Below are 27,167 nucleotides of genomic sequence, written 5' to 3' on the forward strand. Positions count from 1 at the left end.
ACACATACAGTGAATCATACAGTGATATGCATACAACCAAATTTCAACAATGGTAATTACATCTGAGTGGCCGGTTATGAGTGGATAGAAGAGCTTATCCAAATCCAGAGGATAACCATTGTGGCTAGGATCTAAAAACTGCTGGACCAAACTCTCCCTGGGGGCGGCGTTGGGAGCAATATCGGCCGGAGGGTACTTTAAGGTTGACACTAAAAAGAGACAATTACATTTACCAGAAATATAACAAAAAGTACAATTACTGAGGCTCACATATAGGGCCAGAAGAGGAGAGAAATGGGGGATAATACCTACCCCTGATATGGGGGTATTGCACACAAGGCAATGAGAAGGTAAATTCACAAGATGCCAGCTAGATGTTTAGTACAGTGTCAAAAAAACATCCAAAACGAGAGATATCCCTCAAAAAGGTTAATAAAATTAGAAAAGATGTGGTGATACTACTCAGTAGTTTTACTACCCATCAAGGAGATCTGTCAAAGACAGGAAGATCCATCGTAAAGGCCAATGCACTATAAATAAACACTCATATTGCCATTAGAGACAAACCAATAATATACAAGAGTCCAATAAAAGGCCTGCTGATATATAAAGTGTGCACAACGCCACCCTCCAGTATCGTCTCCGGTTACCAGGGAATCAGTCACCTCCTTTTTATGGCTCCAACCCGGCACGCCAAATGCCAGCAAAAGCTGGCATGTGATATCACTGGACTGCGCGGGAATCTTGAAAGATGCTTATTCTATGTCTTTGGGGTACCAAAAAAATCAATGATTCTTACTGCTTTCTTCATATGGGTTATATATACCTTGTTTTACTAATAAACCTGTTTTTTTATTACTGAAATAGTTTCATGTAGAATGACACAAACATACATTTTCCTTTCTTAGGGTATTATATGGCCTCAGTTTTTCACTGGTATAGCAGCATGCCTCATCAATGTTGTTCTAAATATTATTTTCATGTACATCTTTAAACTGGGAGTGGAGTAAGTATGTCACATATATTTAAGTCTCATTTGTACACCCTAAAGACAATTATTTTACAAAAAATTGTTCTCCAAGTCATTTTACAAATGAAAAGTAGTATTGTGGACAATAGACAGATGTCAATATTGCTTGTATAGACAGTGACTGGAGGATGATGCTCCCTTCAACTCACGACCATTTGGGCTATAGTAAACATGTCATGAGTGAAATTCGATGGCTTCTGCAGAAGCTATCACTAAGACTGCTTAGCGAAACACATTAGCTTTTGTACCACTGTCTAAACCATAGAAATTTAACAATAAAGAAGTTTTTGTAGAGTCGAGCTCTTGCGTTTTATAGTATTTGGAGGCTTTTTCTTAGTAAAGCCATAGGTCTTTATCTGCGAACCATGAAAGTGACTGAAAGGTCTGAACCTGGAGAGAACGAGCATGAAACCTGGACATTGAAAAAACAAAAATGTCAGAAATGGCAGCCTTCAGGTTTCTCTCAAAGCAGGTTTACTTTAACTATATAAGTGTGGATGTAGAATCATGGTGATCAAGACCTAACCAAGTTGAAATCTGATGTTTCTGAGCATTACAACTTGTTTCTTTGGAACTAATAAAGTAAAGTTTTAACACAGTTATTCCTTTTGCGATGTGCTGGTTATGAAATAAATAAACTAAATGTAGATGCACCTGAAGCAAATGGGATATAGAGTGGAGAGATGAGTAAGAAAGTACAGGTAGCCATGTTTGCTCTAATTCTGAATGTATGTGTTGCTATGTTTGCAGGATGTTGTAATACCAATATTTAAAATGAATTTATAGTTACCTAACCCCCATCTATGGTATCACTAAGTGTGATATCCCCATCCTTCTAGCATGATTCTTGGGGAATACAGAGCAGAAGAAATTTCAAGAGATGGCACTTCAATCCACTGCAGGAGTGTCTTCTGGTGAGAATTTGGGTGCTCTGTATTCTCCAGAATCTGTCCAGAAGGAATAAGAAGTCATCCTCGCCTAGGTGCCATGGGTGGAAGGCAGAGGTAACATATGTATAAATCTAACATTTTCTTTATAGGTACTGTACATTTTAGAATTACTTACATTAGGTGTATTTTTTCAAAGGAGGAAGGTGCCCAGACGGTTTAAGTGGATCTTGCATTTTCCTGCAAGGTCTACTTTAATTAAATGTGTTTTTGTACTTAGTAAATTGCCTAATATAAGAAAATACTTTATATATGACCATGGTAATAAGTTAATTGTATATTTAAATTCTTTTCAGGGGTTCAGCTTGGGCAAACACAGTTTCCCAATGGACAATGGCACTTTTACTTTTACTATACATAGTTGGCAAAAAAGTGTATGTGGAAACATGGGGAGGTATGTTATATAGTTACACTAAAAAAGTATAAATGTTCTTTGATCAAAGCAATAGGTTTACTTCACTGTCACTGCTTCCTAACCTGAAAGTTGCGACCATCCCTTCCCACCCCACTGCTACCCTTCGCTGACTGAAGAGAAGATAAAAACCAGCACTGAAGAGTGGGTTGCTTAGAACAAAAGGGTACTGACTGCCTGCAAAGTGTACTTTAACAATTAATATTTAGCAGAAGTAATAAAAATAATGATATACAAAATAATTTATAAATATGAAAACTTTAAAACATATTAAAATAAAATTGATCAAAAACTATTGCAGTTCCAATCCAAATCTTTCATGCAAATGTATTTTGCTGACAATGTCGGTTCAGTCGGATCAGCTGTGTCCCTGTGGGAAGCCCATATGCCTACAGTTCGGAGTCATATCATTCAACTTGCTTCAGCGCATAATTGAGACAGAGAGCATTGCATCACAGAACTACAGTTTCTTCTGATGGCCGCAGATGCACTTTGGAAGGCACGTCCCACTGCTACACATAGAAAAGCTTGCAACACCCTGGCGACAGAACTTGATCTTTTCTCCACCTCCAGGAGCTGAAAAGGCCCTATGGTGGTCTAAGCACAGGTACTACACCTGTGCAGATAAACCAGGTCCTATGCTGGTCAAGAAACTGAATTCGGTGGGAAAACCGTAAAGGTTTGTTCGGCTCCAGACAAGAACTGGGGGTCTTACCTCTAATCCTGAGCAAATCCTATCTAGATTCTGTGAGTTCCTTTCCTCGCTTTACACTAAACCAGGTCCATTTCCCTTACAGCAAGCGGAACAGTTCTTCCGGGACCTTAACCTTCTTTCGCTTCCTGGTGGCGCACATGAAGCTCTCAACACAAGCATCTCAGAAGCTGCAGTTCTCCAGGCAATCAAGTCCCTGAAGCCCTCTAAGGCTCCGGGCTGGATGGATTCTCCAGTCTTTACTATAAGACATTCCCTGCATTGTTAGTGCCTCACCTTGCTAACTACTCCAACGTTCTAAAGCAAGGCTCCTTGCCCTCTCCTGATGCTTTTGGGGTCCATATCGCAATGGTCCCTAAGAAGCCAGAGGATGCTAGTGAACCCCAGGCCTTCCGACCGATATCACTTCTAAATGGCGACCTGAAGATCCTAGGTAGAATCCTGAGTGCCCGCATTAATCAATATATAGGCCTGTGGATCAGGTGGGTTTCGTCCCAGGGAGGCAGGCTGGCGATAATGTCCGCAAAGTGGTTCATCTTATTCATCTGATGCAGCATCGGAAAATTGCAGGCTTCCTTCTTTCTTTAGATATTTATAACGCCTTTGACACCTTGTCGTGGGAATACTTGTAATTTGTGCTCTCTCGTTGGGGTTTTGGGGAAGCCTTGTTGACCTGGATTCAGGCTTTATACTTGGCCCCTACAGCTACGGTCAAATATGCCGGGTACTTTTCAGCACCCTTCTCTATCCAAAGGGGCACAAGGCAGGGGTGCCCCCTTTCCCCAGTTCTGTTCCTTGGCTTTGGAACCCTTAGCACTTGCACTTCACACAGACCGGAAAGTGACTGGAATCCCCTATGCAGGCCATGAGTTCAAGTTAAGCCTCTTTGCTGATGACGCTCTTCTGACCTTGCTACCCTTCCCAACTTGTTACACCTCTTGACACATTTCTCGTCCATTTCGGGCCTCCATATTAATCTGTAGCTTTAAATGTGTCCGTATTTCTAGGGCTACCTATTTTATACATAGATTGCAAGGTGGTTTGGGGGTTCCCCATGCTTATAAGTACTATCTGGCCGCTCAGATCTCCCAATTATCACTACTCCATGCTTCCTCCAATGTCCTTCTATGGGTGCTTCTGGAGCTCCCTAATTGTGCCCTTCTTTCTATGCAAGCGTTTCTTTGACTTCCCCAGAAACTTTGGCCAACGTCATTGAGCCCTCTCATGCTACATAGCTTAAAGTTGTGGGACTCGGTAAAATACTCAAGCTCCCTTATGTCCCCCTTCCTGACCCTGCTGCCTATTACTAATAACCCATTGTTCCCCCCTGGTCTTGACCAGCCTCAGGAATTCGCGTGGTGGTCCTCAAGGGGCCTTACCCGGGTACGCTATCTGTTGACTACGGGTACTCCACTGACGTGGTCTGCATTCTGTGAATCCTATGACATTCCCCAGGCAGAATTATTTTGTTTTCTTTGGATTTCAGCACTGGATAACTACGCTCAGACGTACCTCCTCCTACCCATTTTAGACATCTGCTTTCAAACATATCTGTCTACATGCCCCAGGTTCCCTGGGCCTTATCGCCACCCTCTACGCAACTTTGAATGGTCGATCATCTCTCACCTCACTCTCCTATGTGTCCCAGTGGGAATGAGACTTGGAACATGGAATCGATCCGGCAGACTGGAGCAAGGCCTGGTCTTCTGTAGCTAAATGTTCCTTTAATACTGCTAAATTGGAGGTGGCATACAAAGTGCTGTTGCGGTGGTATTGGGTTCCAGCATGTATTGCCCATGCCAACCCTACCTCTAGTGATCCCTGTTTCCGGGAATGTGGCCATCATCGGAATGTAATTCACACCTGGTGGGCCTGCCCGCGCTTAGTGGGTTTCTGGGTTTGGTTTGTTGTTTTCTCTGTTCCATTTGAATGTCGGTAAAGAGGCCAAATTTGCACAATTACATTGCCCTATCCTGGGTTTGTTTGCTCGTCAACAGAAATTGGCAACCTATCTGTTTATAGCGGCCAAAAGGATGATCGCTCAAGCATGGAAAAAAACAGTCCCCTTTCAGGAAGTGAAAAACCGCTTGACGTCCATGATGGCCAATGAACAAATGTCTAGTATACTCCGACACGCATGCCAAGTTCCTTTAAGTTTGGGAGCCATGGCTGGCATATGCCTTCCTTGAACTCCCTCTGGCTAGTATGGATCGGCTCTGACTGGTTTCCTGGGTGATTCCGGGTCCCCTTCTCCTTCTCTCTCTTCCCCTACCCCACTTTTTCTTATTCTCCCCCTCTCTTTCTTATTTCTCTCTCGGTTTTCCTTTTCTTACCAGGGCTCTTAGCCCTATTTGATTGCTAACAGATGCTCAAGCTGATCTTAATGCAGAGTTTATGCATTTTTTGTCCTGTTATTCCTGCACTTATGGGGGTTACCCCAAATTACGTATGTTGCACTCAGGATTTCTGTGACCATTTAAATAGGAAGCTGCCCTCCTCTGTTTATGTTGTATTTTTTTTTTTTGTCTCTTATGCGCTAGTTCTAAGCCCCTGCGTGGGCAATCTAGGTGCCTTTGACATTGTTGTATGTTCAACAAATCTACAATAAAAACTTATTGAACCAGAAAAATGTTTGCAGTTCCTTTCCTTTCGCCCCTTGAAGGCACTGCCAACTTGCTGACTTTATATCTAAACTAGAGCATAAGCCGCGCTCTAGAAATTACCTCACACTCGGTTATCACAAATGTATAAGATGGTGTTAAGCACTTACTCAACAATCATCATTAAATTGACCCACACTTCCTCTATTAATTCCCGAATTCAGGAGCCTTCCTATAAATTCCTCACTAGGTGATATAGGACCCCATCCCGCTTAGCCCAGATGTTCCCTAACATTAGTAATTGGAGCTGGAGGGGCTGTGCCCAGTGTGGCACATTTCTCCATATTTGGTGGTCCTGTCCTAAAATTCATCTTTTTGGGAAGCTATCACACCCTGGATAAATAAATTATCTCTTATGCCCTGTACACACGGTCGGATTTTCCGATGGAAAATGTGTGATAGGACCTTGTTGTCTGAAATTCTGACCATGTGTAGGCTCCATCACACATTTTCCATCAGATTTTCCGACACACAAAGTTTAAGAGCAGGATATAAAATTTTCCGACAACAAAATCCGTTGTCGGAAATTCTGATCGTGTGTACACAAATCCGACGGACAAAGTGCCACGCATGCTCAGAATAAATAAAGAGATGAAAGCTATTGGCCACTGCCCCGTTTATAGTCCCGACGTACGTGTTTTACGTCACCGCGTTTAGAATGATCGGATTTTCCAACAACTTTGTGTGACCGTGTGTATGCAAGACAAGTTTGAGCCAACATCCGTCGGAAAAAATCCTAGGATTTCGTTGTCGGAATGTCCGAACAAAGTCCGACCCTGTGTACGGGGCATTAGGCTGACCACTAGCCCCCTATTTCAATTCCTTTTCCATTGAATGCCATCTTCAATAAAGGTTTACAAATGAGTGTGCTCCCCCATTTGCTGAATGCGGAAAAATCCCTGATCCCAAGATTCTGGAAGCAAATTGCATGTCCCACCCTTTCTGATTGGAAAAGGGAGGCAAATACCATTATGGAGGTAGAACACAGGGTACATATAGTTAAAAATCAACAAGAGAAATTTAGTGAGGTTTGTAGGTAATGCCCTCTCTTTTCTCATTTACCCTTTTCTTTCACCTCTCTCCATCCACCCCCCCCCCCATCCTTCCTTTTCTTTCTTGTGGTTCTCTGGTGTATTAAAGAACCATGACATTGTATGAGATGTTTAAGCCCTTGGTGCTACTTCCCTTTTCAAAATGTTAATGTATGCCTTAGAACCAGATGTCACCACAGAAGCACTCTGTTAACTACGCTTTCTTCACTTGCTATACTGTATATGTAATATTGTATGTTACAAATCTCTTCAGAACGATTGTAACTGTTTCCCGTTTGACCTGTTACTTTTGTAATATTTGAAAATCAATAAAACATGATTATACAAAAAAAATCACCATTGCAGTTTTGCAAGTCAAAGCAAAAGGTTCACTGTAATGGTGGATCTGCCCACACTGCCTTCACTTCATCCCCTGTCATTTCATTCAACTCTGAGAGTGAAGAAAAGTACCCAGTATTTCTAGATATTGGGGAACATGTGATTCATGATTTCATGTCCCATGTAACAGCACTGGTTATTGGTTGTTCAGGCAGCTAGTGTCACATGGGGTATGCAGTCTCCTTAGCCTTGCCATGCCAAGTTTTGTCTTGGATCTTGTACTGGTCTTCCTGTCCTCACTCCTGGTAGTCAAACAAAATGATGGGGTGACAAAAGTAAGGTAAATATAAATAACTTGTTTGATTGCAGAGGCAATGCACAGGTTTATTTTAAGGTTGCATATTTGGCAATGAAAGGGTTAAGACACAAACACAATTCTGTAATGCTGTTATTATATTCATTTTATATCAACTATTATGCTTATTTAGATATACATGTTCATCTTGCTGTTATGAAAAATCTTCTCTACTCAGGATGGTCCACAGACTGTCTTCAGGAGTGGGATTTATTCTTATACCTTGCTATCCCCAGCACACTGATGCTTTGCATTGAATGGTGGAGCTTTGAAATTGGAGGTTTTTTAGCAGGTTGGTTTTTCCATTCTATGGATTCTTTCACTCAGCTCTATCTGCTGTATTTCTGGGGACCTGCTGTTCTTTTACTCTGTTTACTAGCTTATGATGCAGCATCCTCTTTAGGCCACATGCACACAGGACGTTTATTTGCTGTTACTCTCCTAGAAGGCAGCAGAGTTTTTGCAGAAATAATGCCTGGCTTTTGTAAAAGTGTCTAAAGCTTTTACAAGCTTTTAGGAGCTTTTAAAGACACCAAACTCTTGGAAGTTTATTCATTTTATTGGCCAGAATAAATAATTTATTCTGGTCATTGAAATTAATTAATGCTCGAGCAGCTTTTAGTAGCTTCAAGCATTTTTTCTGCCCAAACTCTGCTCCTCCTGATCGCACTGGCAGTGGGTTTTTTTCCTGCCTCTAAAAGCCTCTAAAAGCTCCTACAACTAAATGCTGGTAAAAGCCTATGTGTGCATGGACACATAGGCTAACATGGAGGGGCATTTAGAGGATGGGGAAAAAAACATCAGACGCTCCTGGAAGCAGCTGTTAAAATGTCTAGTGTGCATGAGGCCTTATAGATTTAGATAGCATGTCCACCTATAGGGACTTGGCCAAAAAGTAATCAATGTACATCCTGATTCAGCTTTCTATTTAAACAATAATGAAACTCAGAGTAGTTTATTAGCTTGTGGTTATTTCTCTTTTATTGCATTTCAGATTGATTTCAGTTGCTAAACTTTCTGGTTCTTATTTTGCTAGTATGCTGATTGCCCTGACCTCGGCTGCATTTTCTGATTACTTGCTCATCTCTTGTTCTGCTTGAAGTGCTTACCCCCAAAGGAGCTGCTAAATTTTTGCTATATCCGTAATTCACGTTTACTACTCAACCCTCGCAGCCCATTGATTTAAAAGTCACAGTCCTTAATACTTTTTCTTAATGCTTTATTCATCAACATAAACTGGGATGGGAGAAGGACTTCCTTTGAGATGTCTTTTGTTACATTGTCATCTTCCAATGATTCTTACAGGAAAATCTATGAACAATTGCGGATAGTCAGGAGTACATCTTAAACGATCTCTTCAATCAGGGACGATGGAAGTAGATTTGATAGAGATTTAGTTGATAAAGAGTCACTCTGAATAACTTCTTCATCTGGATAACTTTAAAAGGAACGATCCATATCTCTATATGTGTACTTGCAGCTTCACCGCTACCTCTTTACCACTACTTCCCACCGGCATGGTACTTCCAAATTAAGCTAAAGAAGAGCCACTCTGCATAACTCCTCCCGCTTGACTGATTGGAATCCCGGGGCAATGCTGAACTCAAAGTCATAGACCATTACAGCCCATCTCACTGACTTGAGCACCAACAACCCTCAGTCTCTGGTAGTACCCTTCCTTTGGGCTTTCACTCACGTGATCAATAGTCCATGTGCCACTCATAAACGATCGATTGCCCAGTTTCCTTCCGCTTTGTTGCTACTTCATCCGCAATGATTCTTAGTTTCTCTATGGCCCGCTTCCCTCCTCGCATGGGTGGCCTACGACATCCACGATTACACGCTGCAAGATCTCCACCCTTCTTGCTAAGGTGAAGCTCCATTGGCTCCCCGGAGGGGAAAACCTCCAACTTCCCCTCCGGGAACCAGGCAGGCTCTCTCGCTCCTCAGAGCAGGACTGGACTCGAGCTCTCTCTCCCGGGCACCATGTGACCCCCTTTTTATGAGAGTCCCGGGGTTACCAAGCAAATTAATGATTGGCAGAGACCAACACATAAACTACCTGTCACTCAAATATGGAAATAAACAAAACAGGCCTGCTGTAATAGCATCAGCCTGTCTAAATTTACCTGTCATAGAAAGCTAGCAAGAAAGGTCACCTACCTAAAAGTAGGTGCCCGCTACATACACCCCCCACTTGAATCACAACTGTCCCCAGTTTTGGGGAATAAACTTCAGAGTAACTCTCTAAAATTTTAAGAAAGAAAGAAAGAGCATCTCATTACATCAATGGAAACGGGGAAAAGGGAAATAAACGTTAAACAGGATTAACATCACTTGTACAATATCAGCACAAAAGTATTTACATGGCCTGACTGTAGATCCCTACATTAACATTCAATACAAACGGAACCAAAGCACTGCTCCCATGGGAGGAATACTCTGATTGCCACAGGCCTTCTTCTGTAGAATGGACAGCCATCACATCTCCAATATACCTAAAGGAAAATACACAATAATTCTTACTACTACACAAACATTACCATGCAGGGGGGGTTATAATCCTCTACCGGGTAATTGAACAAATACACATTTCTTTATGGCATGTATGCTCCCATTGGGATAGTCGCTCCCTCAAAAGGAGTCCAGCAGTACTCCTGCAAAGCGCATCCCAATAGACATGCTCGGCAAATAAATCCGTCTGCCCATTGGCAAAAATAAACTTTCTGTTTGGCTCTTAAACAAGAGTCCTTGGAGAAGTACTTGTCATACAAAGAGATTTAAGCAGAGACAGCACACCCTAGTGTCCTTAACTTTGTCCTTGTTAGGCACCATGAATGTGAGCCTCCTGCTTAACAGTTTAATTGGGGAAAAACCCACCCTAACCCATCTGCCATCCTGCAGTCACTCTGGGTAAAAGACATACACCTGTGAATACAATCCAGTTCACAAATAATATCTCGGGTCAGGCAACCTCTTCCGACTATCTCCCAGTCCTCTCACCGAGATAGAGTAACTGTGGGTATTTTGTCCAGCTTTTACCACCAATACTCTGTCTTTGTGGATCGCTCTTCCAAGCTTCCATTCCCGATGAATGTCTTTGAACCGAACCCAAATCTCACTGTCAGGTGTCGTTTTTGGCTTAGGAACATGAAGGTAGTCCCACACAAGTTCATCCTCCCAGTATTTCCCGGGAACTTGCCACAATGTCCATAACTTGTTTCAGGACATAGGGGTAATCAAAACCCCATTCTTGAGCCACCTTTCGCTGGACCTCTCTCTGTAATTTAGAGAGTCTAGGCAAGTCTTTAACCTTTCCTCTGCCAGGCAAAACACACGTGTCAGTAGCTCTACTGACCCATTTCTTAAATGTAGCTGGTCTTCTAGGAACAATAGTGTTTGTCACATTAAATGGAGGTGCTGGAACTTTAACTGTACCGGACACTCCTGCGGAAGCCTCCACCGAAGTTGAACTTTCAATAAAACATTCCTCCTCACTTGAATCAAACTCTTCATGAGATGACCATTCAAATAGATGGCTCATTGATCCGTATCTCTGCAAGATCTGTGGTGATCTCCAATCTACAACCCGATCTTCCCTTACCCTGTCCAGCTCATCCGAGGGATCCCCCTCCTGTAATTTAGGCTCCTTCTGGACAGGCAAATCAAAGGGTTCACTGCTAACTGGCTCCTCATGGGTTCCCTCCGAAGACTGGGCAACAACTTTAACAGTCCCCGGATCCCCAGCCAAGTCACAGGCTTTCTCAGTAGATCCTATCTGATCTCCTGGTGGCTCCGATTCAGCCGAATCAGACGGGAGCTCCTCTACTGCTGCTGTAGGTGATACACGACCCTCTCCGGCCTTCCAAATCACCCATTCTTGCGGCAGACAAAGTCCCGTTTTCTCTTTAACAAAATAATATTTGACCTCCTGTTGGACGGGTCCCAATCTTGTTAACTGGATACCGCAATGTCCGCACTGAGCCCAGGCGGTGACTCCAACTGTAGGCCTCCGACATCCAGGACATAGCATACAGAGTTTCTCTACTCCGTCAATCACTCCCAACGCCAATCCTCTGGTTAGCTCCAACCGAACATCTGTGTCAATCAGAACCCGGTCCTGCACATCAGATAGCCGCTGCATGGCAAGTGTGTCCTCAATGTGTGGAAAGCAGGAGTAGGTATGGCGCTGCCCTAGTGGGGTCAAAAGGATTTATTTCAATGGCGAACAGTTAATCTGTTTATTATTTAGTATATTTAATTTCTGTGAATCTTAAGTGCTGTCTATAAATAATAAACGATAAACATTGACAAAAACCATAAATAAAATTGATAAGTTCGAATTCCTGTGTGTGCCGAGAATGAATAGATAATGATTTCTCTAACTACGTGAATAATGTGGGTCACACCCTGTGATTGATGCAAGATTATTATTTTCTACCTCATTATAATATGAGTGAAATTCCAGAATAAAGTGCCACAATCTATTTCATTAACTATATGCAAAATGACAAAGTGCAATAGGTGCAAAAGAAAAAAAGGTGCTGGTATCACAATAAAGTGACTAGTGCTAAATCATACAAAAAATCATACATAAAAAGTGACTTATGTGCTTAGAACCAGTATTATTGGATAGGAAAAGTTCCATTGGTTACAAAAAAGTTCTTTTGGAGTGGTTCTGAGGGATTCCCCTCTCTAGGAAACAAATTGATATGGGAAAACTTCTTATCCAGGTGCTGGCTCTTTAGTAGTGCTTCAACAGCGTGCTCTGATTCTGCTTGCACTCACCGGATTTTCTTCCCCCTACAGGGGTGCAGGCAGTCACAGTATTTGCCACTGTGTAGCACTCATGGATGTTCCCGGTCTGTGCTTTACATGTTGTTTTACCGTTTTACATATGAAAGAAAGGAGGAATGCCCATAGTGTAAAACCGTATAAGAAACTTTATTATAACTGGTAAAATGTTGTACTCACATTTGCAAGGAAAAAACGAGCATGAGAAAAAAGCATCATGAACAACTTGGCTGGAGGTGCTGCAAGACGTCCATGAATCCCGCCCTATGCGCGTTTCGTCATCAGACTTCTACTGGGGCCAAATCATTATCTATTCATTCTCGGCACACACAGGAATTCGAACTTATCAATTTTATTTATGGTTTTTGTCAATGTTTATCGTTTATTATTTATAGACAGCACTTAAGATTCCCAGAAATTAAATATACTAAATAATAAACAGATTAACTGTTCACCATTGAAATAAATCCTTTTGACCCCACTAGGGCAGCATCATACCTACTCCTGCTTTCCACACATTTTCTAATACACTTCACCTAGGTGGAATTGTATTCATAGAGGCAGCAGCCCTATCCCCTAGGAACGTTTTAACCACTGCGCGGATTTTCCCCATACATTCTTTTAAGTGTGTCCTCAACACCTTCCGCCATCTTGCTCTGGCACGTGGCACGCTGAACACTAAAACTTTTTCCTCTGGGGCGTGGCTTCACCCCCCACTTGTTGGTTCAGCGTGTGAGGAACTGTAGCTGGATATTTTCAAAGTCCTCCCCAGCGACCCCTGGCGGCAGGTACTGTTATACTGCAGGCTATCTTGGCAACAATCACTGAAATGCAGGTTTTCGTTGCTATGGGAGATGGTTAGCGGCAAACGTGAAACAGATATCCCGGACAAGCCCCCACATGAAGCGCTTACCCCCGAAGGAGCGCCTAAATTTTTGCTATATCCGTAATTCATGTTTACTCCTCAACCCTGGCAGCCCATAGATTTAAAAGTCACAGTCCTTAATGCTTTTTCTTAATGCTCTATTCAACAACATAGACTGGGATGGGAGAAGGACTTCCTTTGAGATGCTCTTTTGTTACATTGTCATCTTCCAATGATTCTTACAGGAAAATCTTTGAACAATTGCAGATAGTCAGGAGATCATCTTAAACGATCTCTTCAATCAGGGACGATGGAAGAAGATTTGATAGAGATTTAGTTGATAAAGAGTCACTCTGAATAACTTGTTTATCTGGATAACTTTAAAAGGAATGATCCATATCTCTATAAGTGTACTTGCAGCTTCACCGCTACCTCTTTACCACTACTTCCCACCGGCATGGTACTTCCAAATTAAGCTAATGGAGAGCCACTCTGCATAACTCCTCCCGCTTGACTGATTGGAATCCCGGGGCAATGCTGAACTCAAAGCCATAGGCCATTACTGCCCATCTCACTGACTTGAGCACCAACAACCCTCAGTCTCTGGTAGTACCCTTCCCTTGGGCTTTCACTCACGTGATCAATAGTCCATGTGCCACTCATAAACGATCGATCGCCCAGTTTCCTTCCACTTTGTTGCTACTTCATCCGCAATGATTCTTAGTTTCTCTATGGCCCGCTTCCCTCCCCACAGGGGCAGCCTACGACATCCACGATTACACGCTGCAAGATGTCATCTGTTCCTCCATGAGGATCGGATCTCTACCCTTTTCGCTAAGGTGAAGCTCCATTGGCTCCCTGGAGGGGAAAACCTCCAACTTTCTCTCCGGGAACCAGGCTGGCTCTCTCGCTCCTCAGAGCAGAACTGGACTCGAGCTCTCTCTTCCGGGCACCATGTGACCCCACTTTTATATGAGTCCCGGGATTACCAAGCAAATTAATGATTGGCCGGGACCAACACATAAACTACCTGTCACTCAAATATGGAAATAAACAAAACAGGCCTGCTGTAATAGCATCAGCCTGTCTAAATTTACCTGTCATAGAAAGCTAGCAAGAAAGGTCACCTACCTAAAAGTAGGTGCCCGCTACATGTTTTTGATATTTGGCTCTGGTTACCCTGGGCATCAAACATTGGCAGCTCCTTTCAACTATGCTTCCGTCTCATCCTTTAGCACTAACTCCACCTGGTTGGGTAGAAACCTTTGTCTAACTGCCTGCTCTGCTTTTCCTATCTTACCAGACAATCTGAAATGTATGTTCCTATGGAAACTGAGTACCAGTGCATGCACATACAACGCCCTCGAAAGGTGACTGCAATAGGTGCAGCATGTCACAGCAGTGGTCTTCTGGTCTTAGCAGAGGCATGACCCTCACAATCATTTAAAACATTTAATGATTACTACATACACTGACATATGTTAGATTTGTATTCCTCCTAAACAACATAATACCCAGCAACAACATGTTACTTGTGTAGCCTACTCCACAGGGAACCTTGTTATTCATTCCCTGCTATTATCTAAATAGCTCCCTAAAAGCTACAGTGCAGGAGGGGAGACTGAGAAAATGGTTCCTGATGGATAACATTCTCTGAGGTGCCGCTCTCAGACCTAGGTGCAGTCACTTGACTGGAGCACAAGGACTTTATTTTAGTGATAAGAGATAGTTTTATTGAATATGTACCCTGTGAAATGTCAGGCATTTATTCACATAGAGTTGTAAAGTCGCTGATCGTTCATCTTTAAAAGAATGAGGATGTAGTAGTAATACTTTGCCACAAAAAACAAACAGTTTTGTGTGGAAAATTATTTTGACTAATATTTCCTGTTTTATCCTCCATCAGTGCTTCTTGGATTATTTTAATCACATTATATCATGTTATTTTTGGTTAAGTAATGGAGCAAAAACATGTATGAACAGTTGGCCAACTACTGACCCCTTCATCTTATTTTTATTAGGGCTGATTGGCATTGTGGAGCTGGCAGGACAAGCCATTATGCTGGAGTTGGTAACATTGGCTTCAATGGTATGATGATTCTAACAATTACATCTACTTATGATGGCACTGTTCATTTAAAGCTAAACTCCAGGTAGATTTAAAATTAATCAATTAAAGTTGTTCTAAAGGCTGAAGGTAAAAAACCTTAATGCCCTGTACACACGATCGGACATTCCGACAACAAAATCCTAGGATTTTTTCCGACGGATGTTGGCTCAAATTTGTCTTGCATACACACGGTCACACAAAGTTGTCGGAAAATCCGATCGTTCGTATGTCGGGACTATAAACGGGGCAGTAGCCAATAGCTTTAGTCTCTTAATTTATTCTGAGCATGCGTGGCACTTTGTGCGTCGGATTTGTGTACACACGATCGTAATTTCCGACAACGGATTTTGTTGTCGGAAAATTTTATAGCAAGCTCTCAAACTTTGTGTGTCGGAAATACCTATGGAAAATGTGTGATGGAGCTTACACACGGTCGGAATTTCCGACAGCAAGGTCCTATCACACATTTTCCATCGGAAAATCCTATCGTGTGTACAGGGCATTAGTGTGCAGCTCCCCCTTTAGCCCTCTCCAATACTTACCTAAGCCTGAACTCAATCCAGCAATGTGAACAAGAGCAGCAGCCCTCCCGTGTCTCTCCCTCCTCATTGGCTGAGATGCAGCAGTGGGAGCCATTGGCTCCCGCTGATGTCAATCACAGCCAGTAAAGGGAGAGAAGGGGGGCAGGGTTGAGCCGCACATTTAGTGACTTATGGACACAGAGAGCATGGCTCGATGACCAAGCACACATGAGTGCCCCCATAGCAAGCCGTTTGCTATGGGCTATCGACAGGGGGGAGAGGCCAAGAGCGCTGGCGGGGGACATGAGAAGAGGAGGATCAGGGCAATTACTATTGCACATAGCAGGTAAATATGATGTTTGTTATTTTTTAAGAAAAAAAAATATTTTGCCTTTACAAACATCGATTTCCTTTAAAAATGAAAGGCAAAACACTTGTGTATAAATATAAAAAACATTATAAATACCTTTTTTTCCCCTGTTTTATAAGTGATCACATATCCTCTAAGCTCTTTATGCAGCTGAGAACAGAGAGCTGAGGGAGAAGAAACAGCAGCACACTGAACTTCCCAGTGAATGGCTGTGCAGGGGGGGTGTCAGGACAAGTCTGATCATTGGTGGAGAGCCCACCAAGTTCTCAACACAACTAGAGAGTTGACCACGCTGTGCTCTCCTGCCTAGGGTGGTCAGTTTTTAATAGGAAAGCAGAAGGACTGGCAGGAACATCATATTTTACACAAAGGAAGCAATACAAAGAAAACAGGAGACTTTCTAATACAAGTACATGGTACAGCGGGCACATATCTGGAATATGACATGTTGCAATTACATAACTCCTTAATACTGCCCTGTATTTATGAATCCATAATTGTATGTATTTTTAATGTAAGGCATGTAATTTGCTGCATTTGACCTAAAGTGGTATTAAACCCCAAAACAAAAATGAATATAGAGTATTGTAGTTTACCAATGCGTTGATGTAGTGGCTGCATTTGCTTTTTTTCCTTTTATTTTAGTGAGTGGTCCTGTCTTAGGGTGTCTGCTTTCTGGAAGAAGCAGTAAAGCAGATACCTTTGGACAGCAGCATTGTCAGTCTGGCAGAGGGTAGTGTTACAAAATGGAAAAGGGAAGATGGCGCAAGGATTGGGGCATACACAACGTTATAGAACGAGCATACTGCGAACAGCATACTCATGCAGTATCTATAATGCCAATAGGAATAAGCATCTAGCAAATAAGTAACAGGATAAGGTAAAAAGCTAAATCAATATTAAACAGAGTTTGGAATGAGTCCATAAACTGATACACAGCAGTAGTGGCAGCTCCCTTAAGAGTGAAGCAGTCTCTGGAAAACAAGATAAAGAAACAATGTGCGCAAAACTAAGTGCAGTATCTTTAAAAACTGAATTTATGAGAATTCACAGCCAAATGGCTACTCAGATGACATCTATGATATAGAGGCATGTATGTCTCTATGGGGAGACCCTGGTCACAGGGGAATCCGGAACGAGATCCAGAGAGGCGTCTCAGCAGGCTGCAGCAGTATGACAGGCGAGGAGATGGCAGCATGCGCACCAGCATGGAATGCACTCGGGCAGGTCCGGAACCGAAAGTGACATCAGGGCATGTCAGATGACGCATTTCAAAGCTTCCGCTTTTTCATCAGATCTGGTTGGTTACTGGGGCTATCAATCTTATATAGGCTCGCCCGGGCTGTAGCCAATGGGACATGTCAATAACAGATGTATGAAAGAGGATTTAAAGGGGCCAGTACTCAGCTGTGACATATAGCGTACCATATTGTGAATTACTTAATAATAAATTAAATAAATAAAGAGTACAAGTGAGCCAATAAAATATGTAAATGGTAAAATGCAAACAAACATGGAGGATTAAAATGTATCTAATCAAATTAGAGCAATTGATCATTCAAAACAATGGATGATATTAAATAATTACTGCAAAATTAAAATTGTTTTACCATGACGTTACCTCGATGGAAAGTTGGGAATAAAAGAAGACAAACAAGTGGATATATAGTGCCTTGCAAAAGTATTCACCCCCTTGACTTTTTACCTATTTTGTTACATTACAGCCTTTAGTTCAATGTTTTCTTTAATCTGAATTATATGTAATGGATCAGAACACAATAGTCTAAGTTGGTGAAGTAAAATGTAAAAAATATATACAAAAAACTATTTTTCAGAAATAAAAAAATGATAATTGGCAAGTGCGTATGTATTCACCCCCTTTGTTATGAAGCCCATAAAAAGCTCTGGTGCAACCAATTGCCTTCAGAAGTCACATAATTAGTGAAACGATGTCCACCTGTGTGCAATCTAAGTGTCACATGATCTATCATTACATATACACAACTTTTTGAAAGGCCCCAGAGGCTGCAACACCTAAGCAAGAGGCACCACTAACCAAACACTGCCATGAAGACCAAGGAACTCTCCAAACAAGTAAGGGACAATGTTGTTGAGAAGTACAAGTCAGGGTTAGGTTATAAAAAAAAATATCCAAATCTTAGGAGCACCATCAAATCTATCATAACCAAATGGAAAGAACATGGCACAACAGCAAACCTGCCAAGAGACGGCCGCACATCAAAACTTATGGACCGGGCAAGGAGGGCATTAATCAGAGAGGCAGCACAGAGACCTAAGGTAACCCTGGAGGAGCTGCAGAGCCCGCTGGGACCCCTTTCTGGATCTCGTTCCGGATTCCCCTGTGACCAGGGTCTCCCCATAGAGACATACATGCCTCTATATCATAGATGTCATCTGAGTAGCCATTTGGATGTGAATTCTAATAAATTCAGTTTTTAAAGATACTGCACTTAGTTTTGCGCACCTTATTTCTTTATCCTGTTTTCCAGAGACTGCTTTACTCTTAAGGGAGCTGCCACTAGTGCTGTGTATCAATTTATGGACTCATTCCAAACTCTGTTTAATTATGATTTAGCTTTTTACTTTATCCTGTTACTTATTTTCTAGATGCTTATTCCTATTGACATTATAGATATTTCATGAGTATGCTGTTAGCAGAGGGTAGTGTTAGACTGGGAGATTTAGATGGACTTGGCTAACAAATTGAAGCTAAACTGCAGATAACACCTTATAGACAGTTACAGCAAACAGTTTTTTCCATTTCAGATAAAGGCTTTACATAAATTAATAAAAGTTGACCACTGTAAGCACCCCAATGTTAAATGGTTTGTCTCAATCCTCCAACTGCTACTTTGTCTGGACAGCTTGGTCTGTTAAAAGAAAGTTTAAAAATAACAGACTGTCTGGCAGGTTTACTAGGTGAAAACATAGGTAAAAAGCTTAAAAATAAAACTAATGCACCCAATAACTGCAGTTTAATAAAATGTTTGTTTTTGGGTTTAATATCCCTTTAAGTCAGCCATGTGAAACACCCTGTACAGTAGCACACAGGCTTGGAGAAGTATAAGCAGCACAAGGAGCCAATCAGTTGTGCTGAAGTGCTTATGTGATAACAGGGAACATGCTGACAGGAGTGACAGAGAGATTAGCTCATTAGTCTTCTTATTTCACTGTCCAGTCACAACCTGGGACAGAGACCAACTTGTATGTGTTACCTACCCTCAGCAGAATAAACTCCTGCTCTGCCAATCTCAGAACTGTTGGACAGAAATAAAAATCCTTTATCCGCTTAAGCAGTTCCCATATATGTGTAGCGGTACCCCCGTAGGGACTGCTGAATGTATTGGTCAGTCTGTCATCCTGCCCAGCCAGGCACACAATTTTCACTCACTCAGAGACATGAAAGCAGTTCTTGCACTTGTTTTTTTGTTTTATTGAGGGGAATTTAACTTGGAAGGGGGACAGAGAACTTATGAGATGCCCAAGTAATTACCAGTCAATTACCAGTTTATACATCATAGTATATGCAATCTCCTCTTCTCCTCCAGCACATCACTTCCTTTCCAGAACAGCTAGCACTGTAGGCCTGACACTGGCTCAGCCAGGGCCAAAGCAAATGCCCTTTACAGGCAGGGACCGCTGGCCCTTATGGTGTAGCAAAATAGAAAGTTCCAGTGCTAGCTGCCCCTGTGGCTACTGCTCCCAGTACCACCTCTTCAGGCACTGCCAGCCCTCCTGGCTGCCGCTGCCCCTTTCCACTGCCCGTGCCACCATCATCCTCCTGACTGGCTCTGCAGCCACTCCAGACCGCTACATCTCAGTCCTCTCAGGCGTGCCTCCCAGTCCTCCTGACAGTGTGAACATTCACCAGCCCTTTTGGCTGCCTCTGTGGAACTCCTGGAGACTTGCCGGGCAGTGTTCTCCCGCTGTCCTCTCTTGCACCTCCTGTGCCTCCTGGCCAGGACACCTCTGTGGGTTGTAAGAGGGTCTGCACCTGAGCCCAGGCCCAAGGTCACCCCCCAGACGGGGGAGCTCCCTCAAAGGTCACGACAGCCTAACACTCCATCTCCATCTTCCTCACGATCAACTCCTCCCCAGCTGGGCTGACCCTGGGTATTTAAGGAGACCTGCCCCCTGCCAATCCAAGTTAGGGATTGGTCAGGGCTCATTAGCATACCACAGGTGGCTCCACCTCCCCTCTCCACCCCTCTTTCCAGAAAGCACCATAAGATTCTGAAAAGAAGTGGGAGGTCCTAGTGACACCACCTGTGAGTCACCCAGCACTACTCTGAGCCACTCTCAACCCAGATCACCAGAACACACCCAGGCTTGGCTGTCAGCCAAGCCTGGAAATTTACCTGTTCTCTAAAAAAACTACATTACTCTTTTAGCACACTAGAGGGTGCTTCACTTGTATTTCGTCTGCCTAGTTAGCAGTGTACCAGGAGTTCACTGTTAAGTACAGAGAATATATCATATTTAACCTGGATTTCAGTGGTGAACTAACAGCTAGGGCCTCATGCACACTGGACATTTTTACCGCAGCTCCTAGGAGCATCTGGAATTTTTTTTTCCCTGCCTCTAAACTCCATGTGTGTCCATGAAAACATAGAGTTTTAAATGGCAGAAGAGTTTAGAGGCAGGAAAAAAAAAACACTGCCAGTTTGTTCATGTAAACGCATCTAAACGTGCGTTGACGCTAGCCACGTTTAGCGCTTGTTCGTTAGTTAATTCATTTCAAAGGTATTTTAATAAATTTTATAGCCTCCAAGGCAGCATACATTCGGGTAGCTCCGCCCTCGCTCCTACCCCATAGGACCCCACTCCCATAAATTTTCAGGCTGAGCCAGGGGCCGCACTCCTTTTGTGTCCTCCTCACTCATAGGGCCAATTTTGTATGAAGTTTTCCTACCTTTTGGAAGTATCGGCAGCCGGGACTCGTTCAGGACAGCTGTGCAGATGTCAGGAGCATCCTGTGATATGCAGTAGTCTTCCAGGATGGCTTGAGTGGTCACTGAGTCCCCAGCTATCGTTGGGTTGGTGTTATGGCACACATATGCAGAGGATCGATGCCTGAAGATTGGGCCCTGCCATCTGTGGGTATTTGCATTGGCTAGGAGACCTGCTGTCAGCAGATGCCCATTAGGTGTGCCCAGCGAGGATTAATCACCTGCTAGAGTTTGTGCTCTGATATAAGAAGCTGCAGTGTCAGTATTCCTTTAGCAGTAGTTAACCCCTAGGGGGTTTTCTTACCTAGCAAACAGAGACAACTGTTACATTGTCTTTTTTGGACAGCTTAGGAAACTTCAGCTGCTGCAGTTTGAATTGGGAAGGTTATTTTATAAATGACTTCATGACTTGAGTAGCAATTGTACATGTTATATTTTTTCTTTTAACAATGGGGTGTTCTCTCTTAGACCTTTTTAGCAAGGACTTGTTTCTTACTGCAACAGGTCCTTGTACAGCTGGCAGTCTAATAGCTGGAGCATCTTCCTTACTGGTACTGTTTCCTGGATTGTCAGCCTTTCTGCAGTCCTCTTAAAGCTGGTGTATGGGAAACAGACTAATAGACACTTGCTATTAAGTCTCTCCAGATCTGGATGTATTATGCACACTGTAAACTGGGCCTTTGGTGTTCATTAGGGATGAGCTGAACACCCCCGATTCGGTTCGCAGCAGAACTTGCGAACAGGCAAAAAATTTGTTCGAACATGCGAACACCGTTAAAGTCTATGGGACACGAACATGAATAATCAAAAGTGCTCATTTTAAAGGCTTATATGCAAGTTATTGTCATAAAAAGTGTTTGGGGACCTGGGTCCTGTATCAATGCAAAAAGAATTTTTAAAAACAGACAGACAGCAGTGATTTTAATAATGCTTAAAGTGAAACAATAAAAGTGTAATATTCCTTTAAATTTCGTACCTGGGGGGTGTCTATAGTATGCCTGTAAAGGGGTGCATGTTTCCTGTGTTTAGAACAGTCTGATAGCAAAATGACATTTCAAAGGAAAAAAATCATTTAAAACTACTCGCGGCTATTAATGAATTGTCGGTTCAACCATACACATAAAAGTTCATTGATAAAAACTGCATGGGATTTTCCCACAGGGGAACCCCGAACCAAAATTTAAAAAAAAATGGCATGGGGGTCCCCCTAAATTCCATACCAGGCCCTTCAGGTCTTGTATGGATATTAAGGGGAGCTCCGCGCCAAAATTTGTTTAAAACATGGCCTGGGGGTCCCCCTCAAAATCCATACCAGACCCTTCAGGTCTGGTATGGATTTTAAGGGGAACCCCATGCCAAAATTTAAAAAAAAATGGCGTGGGGTCCCCCCAAAAATCCAAACCAGACCCTTATCTGAGCACACAACCTTGCAGGCCGCAGGAAAAGAGAGGGGCAAGAGAGAGCGCCCCCCCTCCTGAACCGTACCAGGCCACATGCCCTCAACATTGGGAGGGTGCTTTGAGGTAGCCCCCCAAAGCACCTTGTCCCCATGTTGATGAGGACAAGGGCCTCATCCCCACAACCCTTGGCCGGTGGTTGTGGGGGTCTGCGGGCGGGGGGCTTATCGGAATCTGGAAGCCCCCTTTAACAAGGGGACCCCCAGATCCCGCCCCCCCGTGTGAATTGGTAATGGGGTACAAATGGTGTTCTTCTTCCTCCATCTTCTTCTTCTTCATCTTCTTCTTCTCTTTCCTCTGCTCTTCTCGTCCCGCATCTTCCTCCAGGCTTCTTTTCCGCTCCGTCCGCACGATCTGCCTCAGTGGGAGTCTTCAGCCGTGTGATGGTTCGCTTCTTCTGACACTTCTTTTATAACGGAGGGTGGGGCCTGGTCTGGTATGGATTTTTGGGCCATTTTTTTTTTAAATTTTGGCACTGGGTTCCCCTTAAAATCCATACCAGACCTGAAGGGTCTGGTATGGATTTTGAGGGGGACCCCCACGCCATTTTTTTTTACATTTTGGCTCGGGGGTTCCCCTTAATATCCATACCAGACCTGAAGGGCCTGGTATTGAATTTAGGGGGACCCCCACGCCATTTTTTTTTTAAATTTTGGTTCGGGGTTCCCCTGTGGGGAAATCCCATGCAATTTTTATCAATGAAATTTATGTGTATTGTCGGACCGACAATTCATTATAGCCGCGAGTAGTTTTAAATGACTTTTTTCCTGTGAAATGTCATTTTGCTGTCAGACTGTTCTAAACACGGGAAACATGCGCCCCTTTACAGGCATACTATAGACACCCCCCAGGTATGAAATTTAAAGGAATATTACATTTTTATTGTTTCACTTTAAGCATTATTAAAATCACTGCTCCCGAAAAAATGTCAGTTTTTAAAAATTCTTTTTGCTTTGATACATGTCCCCTGGGGCAGGGCCCAGGTCCCCAAACACTTTTTATGAGAATAGCATGCATATAAGCCTTTAAAATTAGCACTTTTGATTTCTCCCATAGACTTTTAAAGGGTGTTCCGCGGCTTTCGAATTTGCTGCGAACACCCCAAATTGTTCGCTGTTCGACGAACTGGCGCATGTTCGAGTCGAACATGAGTTTGACTCGAACTCGAAGATCATCCCTAGTGCTCATGCCTTGGCAGGCAAAACCCTGTATGAATTTCTTGTTTTGTTCAGGCATTCAGGGAAGAAGATGACAGCGACCAACGGGTTGCCACAGGTAGTCAAGACACTCTAAGGCTTCATGTACACTACAGCTCCTAAACTTGTGTTTAGGAGCTTTTTGGTGTTTTTTTTTTTTTGCCAAAGCTCCTAAACTCAATCCCATAAAGGACTGTGTCCATGTACACTTAGGCTTTTAGTATTGTTTAGGAGCTGCTGCAGCTAGGGGAGGTTCAGATCCCTCAATCTCCCTCTCCTGAATATGGAAGAATTGCATTCAGGATAGGAACGGTTTGACCGACAACCCCCAAATCATTTTAAGCTTTTCCATGGCCGGTGGTCAAAGTAGGCTATGTGAACATGAAGCCTAGAGGAGTCTGTTACAACTCTCCCTGTGCAAGGATTCTCAACTTTGGCAATGTCAAGCTTTTTCCTTGTAGGACCAGTCAACTGGGCAATTTAACCCTCTTCAAACAATTCCTAAAAGATAGATGCTGGTGTGGATGATCTATATGCAGGTTTTGCACCTCCTTTTTGATCCTGCAGATGTACCTTCAATGCAATTATTAGTATTTTTAGCTCTTCTTTAGCTCTACCTTTTTTTTCCCTATGATGTTTAAGCTAGAAGCTCATTCTAGAAGAGTGGTGCAAATTAAACAGAAGGACAGAGTAGCAGAATGTCTTAGTGGTCAGCACCTTGCAGCACTGGGTTGTGCAGTTCAAACCCCAATCAGGACACTTCTACCTGCACTGCAGGATGTCCGATTAGGCACTTATGAGGAAGAGGTTTTCCAGCATAATGAGTCACCTATTTGGTTAACATGGCCAGGCCCGGACTGGGACAAAAAATAGGCCCGGGCATTTTAGACTGAGCAGCCAACTTTTCCAGGGACCGGGGGGGAGATGTCAGTAGACATTCGCGGAGGTGGCTGGTGTTGGTCCTCCACACTGTAATGTGCAGAGACACGGTGATATAAAGGGGACTGCACTGTAAAGGGGCACTGTAATTATTACAGTGCCCCTTTACAGTGCAGTCTCCTTTTTATTACAGTGTCCTAGTCCTATTGTGGCCATGCAATGCTAGTACTGTCTGTCTCCTATTGTGCCCACAGTGCCCAGTGACACTGACCTGCTCTCTCTAGTGGTCCTGGACAGCATGGCGCTCTCTTTCTGGTGGTGCGGTACAGTGTGGCTCTCTCTGGTGGTATGGTACAGCGTGGCTCTCTCTGGTGGTATGGTACAGCGTGGCACTCGTGGCTCTCTGATGGTGTGGTTCAGCGTGGCTCTCGCTCTCTGGTGGTGTGGTTCAGCGTGGCTCTTTCTCTCTGGTGGTGCAGGTACAGCGTGGCTCTCTCTGGTGGTGTGGGTACAGCGTGGCACTCATGGCTCTCTGGTGGTGCAGGTACAGTGTGGCGCTCATGGCTCTCTGGTGGTGTGGGTACAGCGTGGCTCTTTGGTGGTGTGGGTGCAGCGTGGCGTTCTGGTGGTGCGGGTACAGCGTGGCTCTCATGGCTCTCTGGTGGTGTGGGTACAGTGTGGCTCTTTGGTGGTGCGGGTACAATGTGGCTCTCTGGTGGTGCGGGTGCAGCGTGGCATTCTGGTGGTGCAGGTACTGTATGGCTCTCATGGCTCTTTGGTGGTGCGGGTACAACGTGGCGCTCTGGAGGTGCAGGTACAACGTGGCGCTCTGGAGGTGTGGGTACAGCGTGGCGCTCTATCTCTGGTGGTGTGGGTACAGCGTGGCTCTATCTGGTGGTGCTGGGGCTATTAGTTCCCCCAGCACAGTCCTCTTTCTTTTTCCATGTCTCCTGTAGTACCTGCTTGTTTCCGGGTTTTCTCTTTTTCCCCCCAGCAGAGTGCATGCTGGGGTGTGTAGCCGTCTCCCTGCTGAGATCAATTGGGCATCCTATCTCTGGGACTACATTTCCCATGATGCCCAACTAGTTATTTCTGATTGGCCCTCCGCTGTGGCCAATTGGGAGAGAAGAAGAACAAGCAGGAAGTTTTCTTCTCTCCGTCCTGTGCTGCCACAAGCCTGACATGAGAAAGGGGGAGGGGGGGACATCCTGACAGCGGCCCAGAGGAGGAGGAACGAGGGGCCGAGAGCGGAACTCTCAGCGCGGCTCTGAGGCTGAGCTGTGTGTGAGAGACACACAGCTCAGCCCATGCAGCCGCTAGTTCCGCCGGAGAAGGCACAGGCATGGCCGCATAGCGGTAGGCGAGCAGCGGCCGTGGCCTGTGCTAACCCTGTCCAGGCCGCGGCCGCCGCTTTGCCCTAAGGCCAGTCCGGGCCTGGACATGGCCTTCATGAGCTTGGCCTTATGCATGGAGTTGCCATTGGACGATGCTGTGTCCTTCAGGGGTAAATGCAAACATGATGATTGGGTGTGTCCTTGGGGGGTGTAGCGTCTTCTGGTGGTAAATTTATGTGTTGGTCTTGTCCTTAGGGAGTATATCTGTCTCCAGTGGCAGACTGTGAACCTGCCTTGACCCCTGCTTCTCTTCCAATGGTTGGAATGAAGAATATTAATTCTACACTAAAGTATCATTCTGACAAGTGGGACAAACTTGTCTGCATTGCGAGAGCTAAACTTCAAGGGCTGGTTTCATTTGATAGCAAATAGCTGGGACTGCATTTAGTCTGGCATCCTGCCTTGGAGTAAATGTCTCCTGAATGAAAGAAGACTGCAGTTCAAAAGTCGTGTCAAACTCCAAAGAGGTTTGCTCTTGCAGTTTGGCAATGTCAAGTTTGGAGTCCAGAAAGAACTGGAGAGAAAGAGAGTCCTCAACCAAGAAGTCAACAAAGGGCTCCACCTCTGGAGGAGAGGTTGTTTACTGGCCCTTTTCAGGTTGTACCACCCATACATACTGTATCTTATGGGTACCTGGTTGTTCCTCCTCTGATAGGAAGTTACAGCTTTGGTCTCGGACACTTGGACCCTCAGGACACCATCCACTCCATCCACTTCGGGCCATGTTGGACAATCAGTCACCTTCAGCCTCTGACTGTGCCAGGAGGAATCCTTTGCTCCAGCAACAATAGGCAAGTTCTGATACCCAACGTCAATCTTACCATCTCTAGGGAAGGCAATTCCAATTCCAGCACATGTGATTTTAAGAAGAGTACTATTGTTGCTCAGAGGGATGCCTATTTCCAACTCCCAGAGCTATCTTCTCTGACGTACCTCTGTTTCTACATGGGTCAAGACGTTACGCAGCATACATGTCTGCTGGTTGGATTCTCCATCCACTCCTTCTCTAGACAGGGATCCCCATCAAGAATACAGAGGGAGTCCTCAGAACGCTACAAGAGATTGGCTGAGCTAGTCTTTCAAAAAGGGTCTTCTAACTTCTATCTTTGGTGTATCTGAGAGCTT

At 43.9% G+C, this 27,167-nt stretch overlaps 1 protein-coding gene across 1 annotated transcript in view; it reads left to right on the forward strand.

Annotated features, from left to right (window-relative positions):
* Window positions 1–27,167, forward strand: part of LOC141128078 (multidrug and toxin extrusion protein 2-like) — a 214,359-nt gene that overhangs the window by 138,782 nt on the left and 48,410 nt on the right. The window contains exons 7-10 of the mRNA XM_073615143.1: window positions 909–1,006; window positions 2,274–2,371; window positions 7,665–7,778; window positions 15,167–15,234. Coding sequence (XP_073471244.1) covers window positions 909–1,006; window positions 2,274–2,371; window positions 7,665–7,778; window positions 15,167–15,234 — 378 coding nt within the window. The remainder of the gene's footprint in view (window positions 1–908; window positions 1,007–2,273; window positions 2,372–7,664; window positions 7,779–15,166; window positions 15,235–27,167) is intronic.

This window comes from Aquarana catesbeiana, linkage group LG02, assembly GCF_042186555.1.
Source record: "Aquarana catesbeiana isolate 2022-GZ linkage group LG02, ASM4218655v1, whole genome shotgun sequence".
Lineage (NCBI taxonomy): Eukaryota > Metazoa > Chordata > Amphibia > Anura > Ranidae > Aquarana > Aquarana catesbeiana.